This window comes from Hippopotamus amphibius, chromosome 4 (assembly GCF_030028045.1).
Source record: "Hippopotamus amphibius kiboko isolate mHipAmp2 chromosome 4, mHipAmp2.hap2, whole genome shotgun sequence".
Taxonomy (NCBI): domain Eukaryota; kingdom Metazoa; phylum Chordata; class Mammalia; order Artiodactyla; family Hippopotamidae; genus Hippopotamus; species Hippopotamus amphibius.
In genome coordinates, this window is record NC_080189.1 from 71,141,594 (window position 1) to 71,155,215 (window position 13,622).

The 13,622-nt window shown below is 33.4% G+C and overlaps 1 protein-coding gene and 1 pseudogene across 7 annotated transcripts in view; one reads left to right on the forward strand and one right to left on the reverse strand.

Annotated features, from left to right (window-relative positions):
• The window catches only part of SNX13 (sorting nexin 13), a 136,756-nt gene that overhangs the window by 75,327 nt on the left and 47,807 nt on the right, over window positions 1-13,622 (reverse strand). For 6 of the 7 annotated variants that reach the window (XR_009053155.1, XR_009053156.1, XR_009053154.1 and 3 more), the window contains exons 2-5: window positions 11,839-11,951; window positions 7,736-7,838; window positions 5,143-5,232; window positions 3,956-4,077 (exon numbers count right to left, since the gene is read on the reverse strand). Coding sequence is in view for 4 of the 7 variants with exons in the window: in XM_057731326.1 (XP_057587309.1) it covers window positions 3,956-4,077; window positions 5,143-5,232; window positions 7,736-7,838; window positions 11,839-11,951 (428 nt within the window). In the remaining 3 variants the exon portion in view is untranslated. The remainder of the gene's footprint in view (window positions 1-3,955; window positions 4,078-5,142; window positions 5,233-7,735; window positions 7,839-11,838; window positions 11,952-13,622) is intronic. The other variant, XM_057731325.1, reaches the window with a different exon arrangement.
• LOC130851269 (phosphoglycerate mutase 1-like) lies at window positions 1,859-2,572 on the forward strand (annotated as a pseudogene).

Consider the following 13,622-nt stretch of genomic DNA (forward strand, 5'->3'; position numbering starts at 1 on the left):
TCCTGTAATCACCCAAATATTTAGCTTGTAGCATAGAATGTAAGAGAAGGGGGGAAAAATTATGACAGGAAGTTTAAAGAAAAGATGGTTAGAATTTCAAAAACAGGAAAAGCACTGCAATGATACAAAAAAGAAAGGTGAGGGAAACTAAGATGAATAATCTAGATCATAACCTATCTGGTAGGGAGTGGAGGAAAGAATACTTACTGTTAAGAACAATTTGATTCTAATTCTCGCTCTGCCCCCAACTCAACAGATAATTTTGGACTAATCCCTTCATCTTTCTGGAATTTAGCTTCCTTGCCTGTGAAATTATGGATGTTGGACAGCATAAAAACAAATTTCTAAGTTCCTTCACATTTTTTAAAACATTTTCACAAGGATTATTTTCATTACATTCCTCTGAGCAGGGATTTTGCTTTATTCACTGCTGAAACTGCAGCACCTGACACAAAATATTAGTTGACACAAAATATTAGTTGAATGAATAGATGAATTTGATCCTGACAATAACCCTGTGAGGAATGCAGAATAGGGCATGTATTTATTAGGCTTATTTCACATATGAGAAAAACCAAGATCCAAAAAATTTAAAATACTTGTTCATAATCCGACAACTAAATGGCAGAGCAGGATACAAACTCAAGTCTTCCAATGACTAGTTCAAAGTTCTTTCTAGGTCTAAATTTTTGTATATTTTAACGTACTCTTAAGCAGTCAGACACAAGGATAATGAACTCTTCTTATTCCCACTCTTTCAAACGGGGGAAAAATCATTAGGATAGTGTTACTAGAAAAAAGCAGTGAATGACTGATTCAGAAGAATGATCCTAAAAAAATACCTAACACACAATAATGTTACATATATGAAATAAAAGAGATAAAATCCAATTTCTGAGTTCTCTGATTATACTTTATTATATTTTCTGTGTTCCACAGAAAATACTCATAATTATGGCAGCCTACTTCACAAACATTTGCTGCTAATCGTAAGGGAGAAGGAGGTCACATTTATCTAAGTAAGGTTAAAATTCAAACTATGAAACTTACTGCAGGCCTCCTCAGTGACCTGAGGCTGAAGAACTCGCCTCCCATTCTAAAGCTTAAGATCAACTGAATTATAGAAGAAAAGTCTCAACAGGGCAGCATGAGCTAGAAATATCTACGTGGACAGAGATGAAAACAAAGCAAGAGCCCTAGGGCAAAGCTCTACTCTCCAAGACTCTAAGAAGTACAAAAGTATGTTTCAAGAACCTAAGTGGGGAAGAAGAGGGGTTGGCTGGAGAATAACACCTTCAGATTTGAGAGTGTACTCATGGCATAGCAATGCAGCCTCCTGTCTTGAGGCAATAGGCTCCCAGGAAAATCACTGTGTGTACTGGGAATAGCAAAATCTTTTATTTAGAAAAAAAGAAAGAAAGAAAGAAAAAAAGATTGCAAACTCACCCAAAGATAAAATCCTTTCTTTCAAAAATAATTTCTGCATATGAAATGCCCCTCCTGCAAAAATCAAGTACTTTAAATACAAGTATACAGACCAAAATGTTTTGTCATATGGGAGGCCGTATATAAGGGGTGTTTGTAAAATGAGAATTTTAGTATATCTCAGAAAAATTTCTTAAAGGAAATTCATTAAAATACACTTCTCTTCTGCAAGTAAATAAATAAACTGAATACGTATTCTCCACTAATTTACGCTCCTTTAGTTTTTTTCTTCCTCTAAGAGGATTCCATTAGGTATGTGCCAAAAGTGAGCAGTTATGCTGAACTATTTTCATAGCACTGGAATAAAAGAGTATCTGGGGTGACTTTGGAATCTCAGTGAGCCCCAGTCTACACTGCACCCAGAACCACCGCCATGACCACCTACAAGGTGGTGCTGATTCCACACAGAAAGAGCACATGGAAGCTGGAGAACAGCTTCAGGGGCTGGAGTAAAGCTAACATGAGCCCAGGAGGCATGAGGAGGTGAAGCACCATATGCAGGTGCTACAAGATGCTGGCTATGAGTTTGACATCTGCTTCACCATGGTGCAGAAGAAAGCAATCTGGACCTTCTGGACAGCACTGGATGCCACTGAGCAAGTGGCTGCCAGTAGCAAGGACTTAGCCTCAATAAAGCAGAAACTGATGCCAAGTACGACAAAGCCTAGGTAAAAATTTGAAGATGCTATCATGTCCCACCACCTCCAGTGAAGCTCAGCCATCCGTTCTACAGCAACATCAATAAGGATTGCAGGTTTGCAGACCTCACTGAAGATCAGCTACCCTCCTGTGAGAGTCTGAAGGAAACTACTGGCCAGAGCTCTGCCCTTTTGGAATGAAAAAACAGTTCCCCAGATGAAAGAGGGGAAGGGGGGTAACTGAATACAGCCCATGGCAACAGCCTTCAGGGCATGGTCAACCCTCTGAAGAGGCTACCACTGAGTTGCACCTGGCCATTGGTAGTCCCACTGTCTATGAATTGGACAAGAACTTGAAGCACATCAAGCCCATGGAGTTCCTGGGAAATGAAGGGCTCATGTGTGAAGTTATGGAGCCTGTGGTTTCCCAGGGTAAGGCCAAGAAGTGAAGGCAAGCAGGCAGACTACATTCCCAAGGAACCCTCCCTCCCATCCCATTCCTCTGCACCTCTTCCCTGCACATGTATGTGGGCATCTTAAGTTGTAGATTCAGATGGTAATTAGTGGCTCCTAATTTTGTTTTAGCCATTTTGTCTCTTGCTCCCACTCCCTTCATACAATCTAGTCAGAATAGTACCTATGGGGCATGGGTCCTCAGTGCAAGCCAAGGGAAGACTTATTCAAGAGGGTGGAGAGGCAGTAATTCTGGGATTTTTTGCTAGTGCTTTGTTTATTACTAAGGCCCTGCTTGAGTAGGAGATAAGCGAGAACCATGCTAAGGTGTGACCAATGAGGAGGAACAAGAGAGCTTATTTGTGTTCCCAAAAGCTAGTCCTGTACTATTCTGTAGTCAGGCTGACTGTCTGGGAGGCTCTAGTTATTCCAGTAGAAGATGAATGTAACCTGCATGGGGATTCCAACAAACATTTCCTCCCTTACTCCAGAGGAAATGGCGCCAGAAGATTAGGATCAATCCTGAATGTTAACCTGTTGCATTTACTTTTACAAAAAACAAATACATATATATATATATAGTGTATTACATTATATATAAAATACATATATAGTGTAATACATTATAAAATACATATATAGCGTCTATATTTGTACATATTACATATATTTCATATATTATTCATATATAAATATTAATATTAAAAACACCACCAACAACAAAAAACCTTCTGGGGTTTTTAGTGGTGGTTGACATCAGAAAACAAATCATTCCTTCCATCAATTAGAGATAAGCTCCTTGACTTCTAAGATATAGGACTTCATCATGCTATATGTTTCAGAATCCCTCCCCTGCCTTATTGTTTTATGGCCGTAAAATGCCTTTTGATCATGTCCAAGTGTGTCTTTCACTGTATCAGATTTCTGAATCATGTTTCAGTTGTTTGGCCCTGCCTCTTGGCCCAGTACTCATTTTGAGCATAACTGTACTAAATCTTATTTCCAGAACAGTATAATAAAGGAGTGATATACAACTAAAAACAAAAAAGAACAAGAGTATCTGGGTAAGGGGAAAAAATTATCATCAATAAGTGGGATGAAAGACTCTGAACAGCCATATGACTGGACAACTGGACCGTGAGGAAGAAACTGACATACAGACTAAGAGAACAGGGATTATACAAGATAAACGGTCTGTAAATGTAAAGGAGTAAAGGTTTTTAAGGCTCTAGTTCTACAATATGAGTTATCCCACAATAATAATCTACTGTTCTACTTACCTTGTAATAATCAATTTTCTCCTTCCATTTAAAAGTTATTTTCCCTATTGATAAACAATCTTTAAATTTCTCTGCATAAATACAATGCAGTGACCTTACCTAGTAGCAAACTGAATGAGTGCGTTTTGAAGAGTCTGCCTAATTTCAAGAAGAAAAGATTCATCGTCACTTAGTGTATAATACCAATACTGGACATAATCCCTCAAGGAAAACTGGATAACCTAAAACAAAAATATGGAAAAAATACAATTTTTTTGGATTTAAAAAGTAACGGTGACAAACTAAAATCTAAAAGGATTATTTGCAATTTGTATTTATTCTCTACCTACTAAATTGTGGTGGTAAATAACTGCCTTCATTACAAAAGCATCAGTATGCTAAAAAACATTTCAAAAAATTTTAAATTATTTTGGTAGCCCAATTCATCCACTTCTCAAATTTTTAAAAAACCAAAGAATTATCTATGGTGAAGCCCCACCCCAATTCAGGTAAAGATAGAGCTTGCAGAAGAAATAAATTTCCAATGCTATAACATAATGAAGAGTTTTAATCAGTTTGATGGAATGAAATGCAAAATAAGGTCAAGAGACACTAATAATCTTGGAAAAATGTTTTCTTTTGAGAATATCATCAGATTCATTGCAGTCAAATTACAAAAATGACATAATTCACTTAATTCTAATACCAGTGATTACTGCCAACAGCGATGTTAGCCAATAAATAGCAAATAATACAATTTAATGTATACTGTTTTTACAAATCATATAAACTAAATATGGGTTCAACTATAAAATATTAGAATTTTACAGTACACATTATTTGTAATAATCACAATCAAGCATCAATGAAAAATAATTTGGAAGAGACTAATTTTAATTCAATTTTTAAAATATTTTGGAATGAAATCAGAAATATGCATTTTAAAAAGCAATAAAACTAGTAGGAAAAATGTCTGATTTATCAAGCCACTCACTAAGCTTGTTCATCAGCTTAAGAGTAACATTTTATCTATAAAATAATTAGAAACATTACCAGATGTCAGTAAAAAATTTTTTTTCTAAATGTAAATTCAACCAAAAGGCTTTAATATTGTATTAAGCAAACACCTTATCATAAATAAGTTCATAAATAAGGCAGCATCTTTATGTATGTACAGAATCCAAGGATAGCATTATAATGAATTTCCAGCATATTTCATAAATAGCAAAAATTATTTCTTAGTATTTTCAAATGAAATGCACCTAGCAATAATATATGGAATTCAAATACCACATACTGAAACTCACTTGCTGGAGAGGTTCATCAATTATATTGGCACCTGTCAACCTTCTATCAATCTTTATAGTCCTGGCTTCCCGTTTCATTTCTTCTAAGCACTGTAAGGAAACCATAACATTTTATTGCATAGTTTCTTGATATAAAACCTCTGTAGTTTACCTCTAACTAAATATTCATTGTAACTTCTCTGTCATTATTTTCAAGTTAATAAATAACCTTATTTCTTGAGACTCGGGTATAAAGCAAACACTATTTCTCAAATTAACAAAACTAGACAATCAGAAAAAACTCTTTTGTTAGCATCAAAAACAATCATCAGCAAACATTACTTAGAAAGTGGGAAATTGAAAATATCAGATATACTGTTGTCATATTTCAGTGAAACTTTAAAATCATAAGTTAGTGTTTCAGGTGAGTCAAATTAATACTTGTCTTTATTAAACACACCCTGTTTCCTCCTTCTCCCTTCCAGCCCAAAACAGTATACCAGCTGCCAAATGAATACATTTTTAATTCATTTTACTTAGGGCTGATTTCTGGCAACTAAAGAAAATGAATTTTTCTCTATAGTCTTCAGAAAGATCAGTGACCTGGAAATAGGGTGAAAAGTAGTAGGACATTCTTCAATTAAAAATACAAACCAAACACAAATACATATAAAAAACATATGTCTCAAACTATCACATGCAACCTCTACGATTTTTTTCATAAAACATACTCATAAATCATTTTAGAAATAGCAATGAAAACCACTATTTTTATACCATATACTAAAAAATACATTATAAAAACTTACCCAGTAGACTATGATTTATTACTGTTTAGGATCTTAATTCTTAAAATATTTTGCATCCTCTCTAGGTACCATTCAAATAAATGGAAAATATGGATGGCTAAGAAATGATTCAAAAAAAACGAAAAGGCAAAAAATCAAACAATCCCATCGAAAAATGGGCAGAAGACCTTAATAGACATTTCTCCAAAAAAGACACACAGATGGCCAGAAGGCACATGAAGATACTCAACATCACTAATTATTAGAGAAATGCAAATCAAAATTACGACGTACCACCTAATTTACACCAATCAGAATGGCCAGCATTAAAAAGTCTACAAATAACAAACGCTGGATAGGGTGTGGAGAAAAGGGAACCCTCCTACACTGCTGGTAGGAATGTAAGTTGGCACAACCACTAAGGAAAACAGAATGGAGGTTTCTCAGAAAACTAAAAACAGAGGGAGATCTAGCAATCCCACTCCTGGGCATATACCCCAACAAAACTATAATTCAAAAAGATGCATGCACCCCTATGTTCACAGCAGCACTATTCACAATAGCCAAGACATGAAAACAAGCTAAATGTCCATGGACAGAAGAATGGATAAAGATGTGGTACATATATACAATGGAATACTACTCAGCCATCAAAAAGAATAAAATAATGCCACTTGGATGCAACTAGAGATTATCATACTATATAAATGAAGTAAGTCATAAAGAGAAAGACAAATACCATACAGTATCACTTATAGGTGGAATCTAAAATATGGCACACACGAACCTATCTATGACAACAGAAACAGAATCAGAAACATAGAGAATAGATTTGTGGTTGCCAAGAGGAGGGGGATGAACTGGGAGTTTTGGGTTAGGAGATGCAAACTATTACATTTAGAATGGACAAACAACAAGGTCCTACTGTACAGCACAGGGAACTATATCCAATCTCCTGAGATAAACCATTATGGAAAAGAATATTTTAAAAAAGAATGTATATATGTATATAATTGAGTCACTTTGCTGCACAGCAGAAATTAACACATTTTAAGTCAACTACACTTCAATAAAAAAAAAGGTTCATTTCCTCGGAAAGATCTGTGAGCAAACTCAAAGAATACATATCAAAGGGATTTTTAAAAGGGGACAGAAGTAAGTTTCAGAGATTACTTTAAAAGTTACAGTAGGTATTAGAAAAAATGTATTTATTTATCAATATGAAAGTCTTATTAGCACATAATGGACAAGTTAGTAATTGTAAAATTCAGTTACTGGCATCAACTCCAGACCATCTGCCTCTCTTTATACAGAAAAACCATCCCAATGCCACAATAATAATTGAAGGCAATGAGAATCTGAAGTCTACCTCTAGTACGCAATTCCAGTTTTTATTTACAGAGTATAACACTGAAAAAAAATAAGAATAGAAAGATAGGAACATGAAAGATGATACAAAATTGGGCTTGAAATATTAAAATTATAGAAACTTTATACCCTAATTGCAAGCTCTATTTTTCAAGTGAGCTAAAGAAGAAGTGCCCATTTTCCCCACTCTGGTTCCTATGCATTTATTTCATTCAAAACAGTATATTCATGATGAGGCATGATGCACTGAAATTCTATGTTAAGGAAAAGACCCCAAATTTATATCTTTTCTTCAAATTTGCAATCTCACTTTTAACATATAACATGCATTTTCTAAGCCTGATCAGATAATCTCTTATAAATTTATAGTGAGCATTAGTGAATTACAGGAGAATCTGCCATTATTATCACTGCATACAGCAGGACTTTAAGGTTTCACATTCCTTTACCCTTCTTACCTTAGGAATCCCAGTTGATGTTGGAGGAAGAAATGAGTGTTCACACTGCTCTAGGTACTTCTCTGAGTTTGTTTTTCCAAACAGGAGAGTAACCACAAAACCCCTGAAAGAAATTTAATTACAGATACAAAAACAAAGTTTCACTACAATTTAACACATCTATTACCAAATATATTTCTCAGGTTTAATAGATGGCTTATCATTCACTAAAAAGTTAGTTTGTGACTTTGACAAGGCAAGGAATTGACAGATTTTGTTAAATTCTGAAGTTTAAAACAACTATAAACATTTTGTGAATTTATACAACAAGGCCTTTCCAAGTTTTCATCCAATATATTTCATAAAGAATCTCAGGCAACATTTTCAAACCTTAGGAAAATAAGCCTTCATTAAATAAGTAGGCAAGCTAATAAGCAAGGATAAAGACAGACAAGATGTACATCTATAGCTATATCACACATTCCTATAGTTCTGCTAATTAAAGAGAGATGTAATTTGACTCTATGTAGAATAAACAAAGGCTATACAGGAACAAAATAATCCAATTTATGATTTCTTTAAAGTAAGTCTAGAATTAGAAAAAGAAATATAAATATATCCCCAAAAGTTAATTTTTTTTAAAACAATTATGGAGTCAAGGTAAGATCAATACTGGTTCAGAATACTTTAAGTACTGACTAAATGCTATCAGTATTTACTACATTTAAAATTTACCAAATAAATCTAAGCACTACTAAGTAGGCAGGAAATCCATAAAAGAAAATTAAATTTTAATTTTATAATGATTTATAGTAACCTTACAATGACTGAAAGAGTGTAGTGACAAGAAGGGAACAGTAAAAAATTAAACATAGCCTCAACTACTGAAAGGAAGATTCTCAAGGTCCTCTGCTTTTTGCTGTTACCTGCAATTTCACCACTCTTCAATACAAGCACCACAAAAGTAAAGAGGAGGGTGGAGAAACAGATAAAGTCAAATCAACTCATGTCATCAGTTCTGTTTCTGTTTCTTTTTTAAAAGGCTGGCCTCAGAATTATTAGTAAATTTCACATATCTGTGTTGTATTTGACATTACTACTAAGAATCAAGTTTGTCTTGTATCTTAGTTTTACCTAGTTATAAGCATAGACACAATAAAATGCTTATACTGAGTTAAGAATGTATTTGTAAAAACATCATAAAACAGACTGATAAAACATCCACCTTTGCCCACAGTGTGACAGGAGGAAAGTAAACTAAGGAACAGTCTGATCTTAGAAAGAACATAATTAATCACTTCATCCTTGAGGTTTAAGTAAAAACAGGTGCTACAAATAACTGCATAACCAAACGTAACAGAATGCCATTAAATCATTAAATAACTCATATCGGTAATGAAGGTATTCCAAAATAACAACAAAAAACAAACAACAACAAAAAACCCAAAATCAAAAAAAAACAAACAAAAACAAAAAATTTCTGAGTGGTTTTCTTTCCAAAAGTTTTCTTTATATTAGAAAATATGGAATATGGGATTAGCTCTGACTATAAGCAAAATATATACATTATCAATACTGTATACAGGTAAACTGCAGAACTCAAAAGCTTAAGTTTTACAAGCAAAAAAAAAAAAAAAGGTAGTTTCCATACGAAAATGTATTAATTCCTCTCTGACCTGCATTTTAAGTAGGAAAAAGAACAAAAACTTATCTTTAAAACTTACACAACAAAAACAGAAAAACCACTAAAACTAAGAAATGTTTAGTTACATGAAATGTAATTATTTTATTTAAGATTGATATATAAACGCCTATTTTTGCTCTTAAAATTCATAAGGCACTAAACTATATTATGTTACATTAAAGAAAGGACAATCATTCTTCATAATTAGAGCCAAAATTATAAAGATTTTTGACTCAGGAATTATGATACTCACTGACTATAACTGAGTAACCTGGGAATGCTTAGTTAACTCATCGCTGAGATGATTTGGGGATGCTTGTTAGTATATAAATTGAAGTCCCCTTACTGTGGCAGTAAGTTTCACTGAGATCAACAGTCTGGAACAGAATATCAGATCAATTTATGACATAACATGAACTTGGAATTTCTGATCCTTCCATGTGACTTAATATTATCTAAAGACTTTTTAGTGGCCCTCCCACACCTGCCGATATCCCATCTTTTCTAAAAAAATTTCACAGAACTTGATGAGTATCTAAAAAAGTTCACAGAACTTTACAAATATCCAAAAGAGTTTTTTGAAATTATTCCTTAATAAATTACCAGACTCAAAAAGGGAACAACAAAGGTTCCTGGGACTTTGAAATGAATGGACTCATCACTCTTCTCCCTTTCTCAAATTTTGTATGCAGCAGTTGAGTCTAAAAGAATGATTCTCCACCCCTCTACCTTCCCAGGGTTCCTAGACCTCCTACCTTCATCCATAATGTTGCAATTTCTTCCCTTTCTGAAGTATTATAAAATATTCTGAAATCCTTCCTCACTTTCTGCCTTTTGCCTTTTGCCTTTTTGCCTTTTGCCTTTTGGCCAAAGGCTTATTCAAGCAGTGAAATAAAAGAAATCTTTCCTTTTTCAGAGAAACATCTCCTCAAGACAATTCCCTTTCCAATCAGTAAAAGCAGCCATGACCTCGTAGGGGAGTGGTGCAACCATGCGTCTCTGGCCTCAATTTGTGACTAGGGAGTGTAATTTAGGAAGCCCAAATGCTGCAGGTCTATAAGTCTTCAATTATTCTTATAATCAATAAAGATATTCAGAACTCCATTTATCTGATTCCTATGGCTTATTTCTTAATTGTCTCAGAACATAATACCACATCCAAGAAATTATAATGAAAATACTAAATCTAATGTAAAATAAAGTTTTATGAATAGTCCTTGAGGTAGCTTCCTGGTTTAATTAACTCTCACTTGTTCAACAATCAGTGAGTGGTCTCCCTATAACATGGCTACACATATGACTTTCAAATCTATAACCTGAAAGAGGTGATAGGTGGTAGATATATTCAGAAGCCATCCCTTCAGTGTCTTACACAGTCTCTCTCAGGCTAAAGTTTATAATATGCTATTCAATTCGGCTAAGTCCTCTAAACCTACTGCCTTAAACAATTCCTCCAAATATTTGGGGTTTCAAAAGATTCTTTATTAAAATTCTTTATTAAAATTATTTCCCTGTCCTCCCCTGTGTATGCAACATCATCCAAGTTAGCACCATCCACAAATAAAAATGTGTTGCTTATAAAAAAAAAAAAAAAAAAAAGATTTTTTTGAAAGAAATCATAGTTATTCACTGCACAAATAATTACATAAATGTATTATACATATACATACACACACATATACATAAACATACACACATAAACATTAACAACAAAATACTCATTTCAGCTAAACTACTTCACTGAGAATATCTAAGTAGCAAGCATCTCTCTTGTTTACACATCTTCTTAAATACAATTTATATCTGATACCAAATGTTCTACATAGGAAGCTATACTAAATCATGACTGAAACCTCTCCTGTAAAGTTTTATCAACTCAAGGTAAAGCATAAACACTGTAAACCAAATAACCATGAAGAGAAAACTGCAAAATCAGGAATTTATCGGAATTTTCTAGAACAAAACGACAGCATTCATTAAGGGAAATAATTAACATTAGCATCTGAAGTCTAGTCAATGAAACAGTATCTTCTACTCCGTAAAACCTGCTGCATCATCTCAATTTAACTTTATTATTATAAGAGATAAGGAAATTTCAACCTTAAAGGGGAAATAAAACAAAAAGGAATTAAAAATCTTAATCTTTTCAAAATACACAAAAAAGTTTATATCATCAGAAACTGAAATTTATTTTTGAAGAAGACTACCCGTATTGCTTGCATGAATCATAACCATCATCGCCTTTATTTCTGCAGGTATCTTAATTTTACTGTTTTTAACTTTGGTAAAAACAGTCTGCATAAACACCATTCACAAATAAGTCACACTGCCATTTCTCATGGTCACTTTTTTTTTCTTATTGAGGTCTCATGGTCATTTGTTTCCATTTTGAACAACTGAACATGACATGAATTGTAAAATTATCATTGAGAATACTTACCCACCCACAAAGCAGAGGATATAAAATGCCAAATAAAATATTACAAAGGGTCCAAACGTTATTAGAGAAAGGACAATGCCAAGGCTTCCCCATCCCCATATGGATAGACTGGTCTGAAATAAAGCAGGAAAAAAATCTTTTAAATATATAATTTTCCATAGGAACTAGAAAAGAACCAACGAAACTTTTACATAGTTTATATTTCTCCTTTTAAGCATTCATAGTATTGTTTCAGTAATTTTAAGAATATTTGCTTTTGAAAGTGTTAAGTACATTCTTGGAAATTTATCTCCAAGAAACAATATACCAAATCTATATGCAGAAACAAACTTATAGCATATCAGAAACGATTAAAAAACAAAATCTACTGGCAATATAAATGAACAACAAGAAAAAGTTACATAAATTGCTGAATGATATGCTGGCATGAGAAGTGATAACAGAGTATAATAAAAAAATTTAAATATTTATATATATAAAAGCATGTATAAAAGTTAAGTAGGCTACAGATTGTACTTGTCTATAACACTTCATTTTAAAACTATAGCATGAGACTTTTTAAAAATTAAAATTTCAAGGTAAGAAATCCATGTCTCACTGAAAATTATATTTTTATTTAGTCAAACTGTGGGCTGAAATTTGTAACATTATAACTGCACAATTTCCAACTTCCAGCTACCAAAATTTACCACAAGTTCAACAAAATCTCTCTAAAAATTCTCCATCCTTAAACAAAAAATCCTATTTCACTTAGAATTATACTGTATTATCTATTAAAAATACTCCTTTTGTTTTAGACAAACTGGATTTTAGCAATTTAAGTCATTATGAATAAATAAATGTATTCTGTTCAACAAGTTCCTACATCCATTTGCCTTGTACTGTGAGGTATACAAAGGATGCATTTGTCCCACTCCTGCCATCAAGGAGCACAGAGAAGAACGTCTTATACGAATGAAACAATTAGACACTGAACCAAAAGAAAATAATAGAAAGCATTATAAGATGCTAAACTGAACAAAATTAATGACAAAAAACTACGGAATAGACAATAAGCGCTATGGATTATGAGAGAAAGGGCAGTTTTACTTATTTATTCATTCATTCTTTCACCAGTCATTGACTGCTTCCTATGTGCTGTAAGTTCAAAGTGCTGGGGATAGCACAAGGAATAAAACATACCCTCATAAGTCTGCATTCTAATAAGGGAAGAACAAGCACAGCCTCATGAATTTACATACCTTCATAAGTTTACACTCCACAAGACGAAAAAAAGACAAATAAATAATTAAATATATAGTTACATCCAATGGGGATAAATGCTATGGAGAAGAATAAAGCAAATTGTATGTGGTTGGCCTAAGAAGCTTTCAATGATTAAGTGACACATTAACAGAAATCTTAAATAAGATTTAAGGAGAATTTATAATAGTCTTCCTACCACCAAATAATATTCTTCCATTTATTCATATCTTCTTTTACGTCCCTCAGTGAAGGGTTTTTTTAATTTCTTCTATATAAGGCCTAGACAGCTCTTGTTCATTCGTATTTTTACTATCTTTTTTCCTCATTCGGGCCACTCATCTTTTTAATCAGAGGACAGAATGCGTACTGATGTTTCTACGTTGCCTTCATGATCTCCTTGAATCAGCTGCGAATACTATTGTACCTATAGAAGTGATCTCCCTGACTTCTTTCCAAGATTTGAAAGTAGGCCATGGTGGTTTAGAATAAAGTACAGACCATTTCAGTCCCTCTGACAGTAGTTCTGCTAAACATTCAGT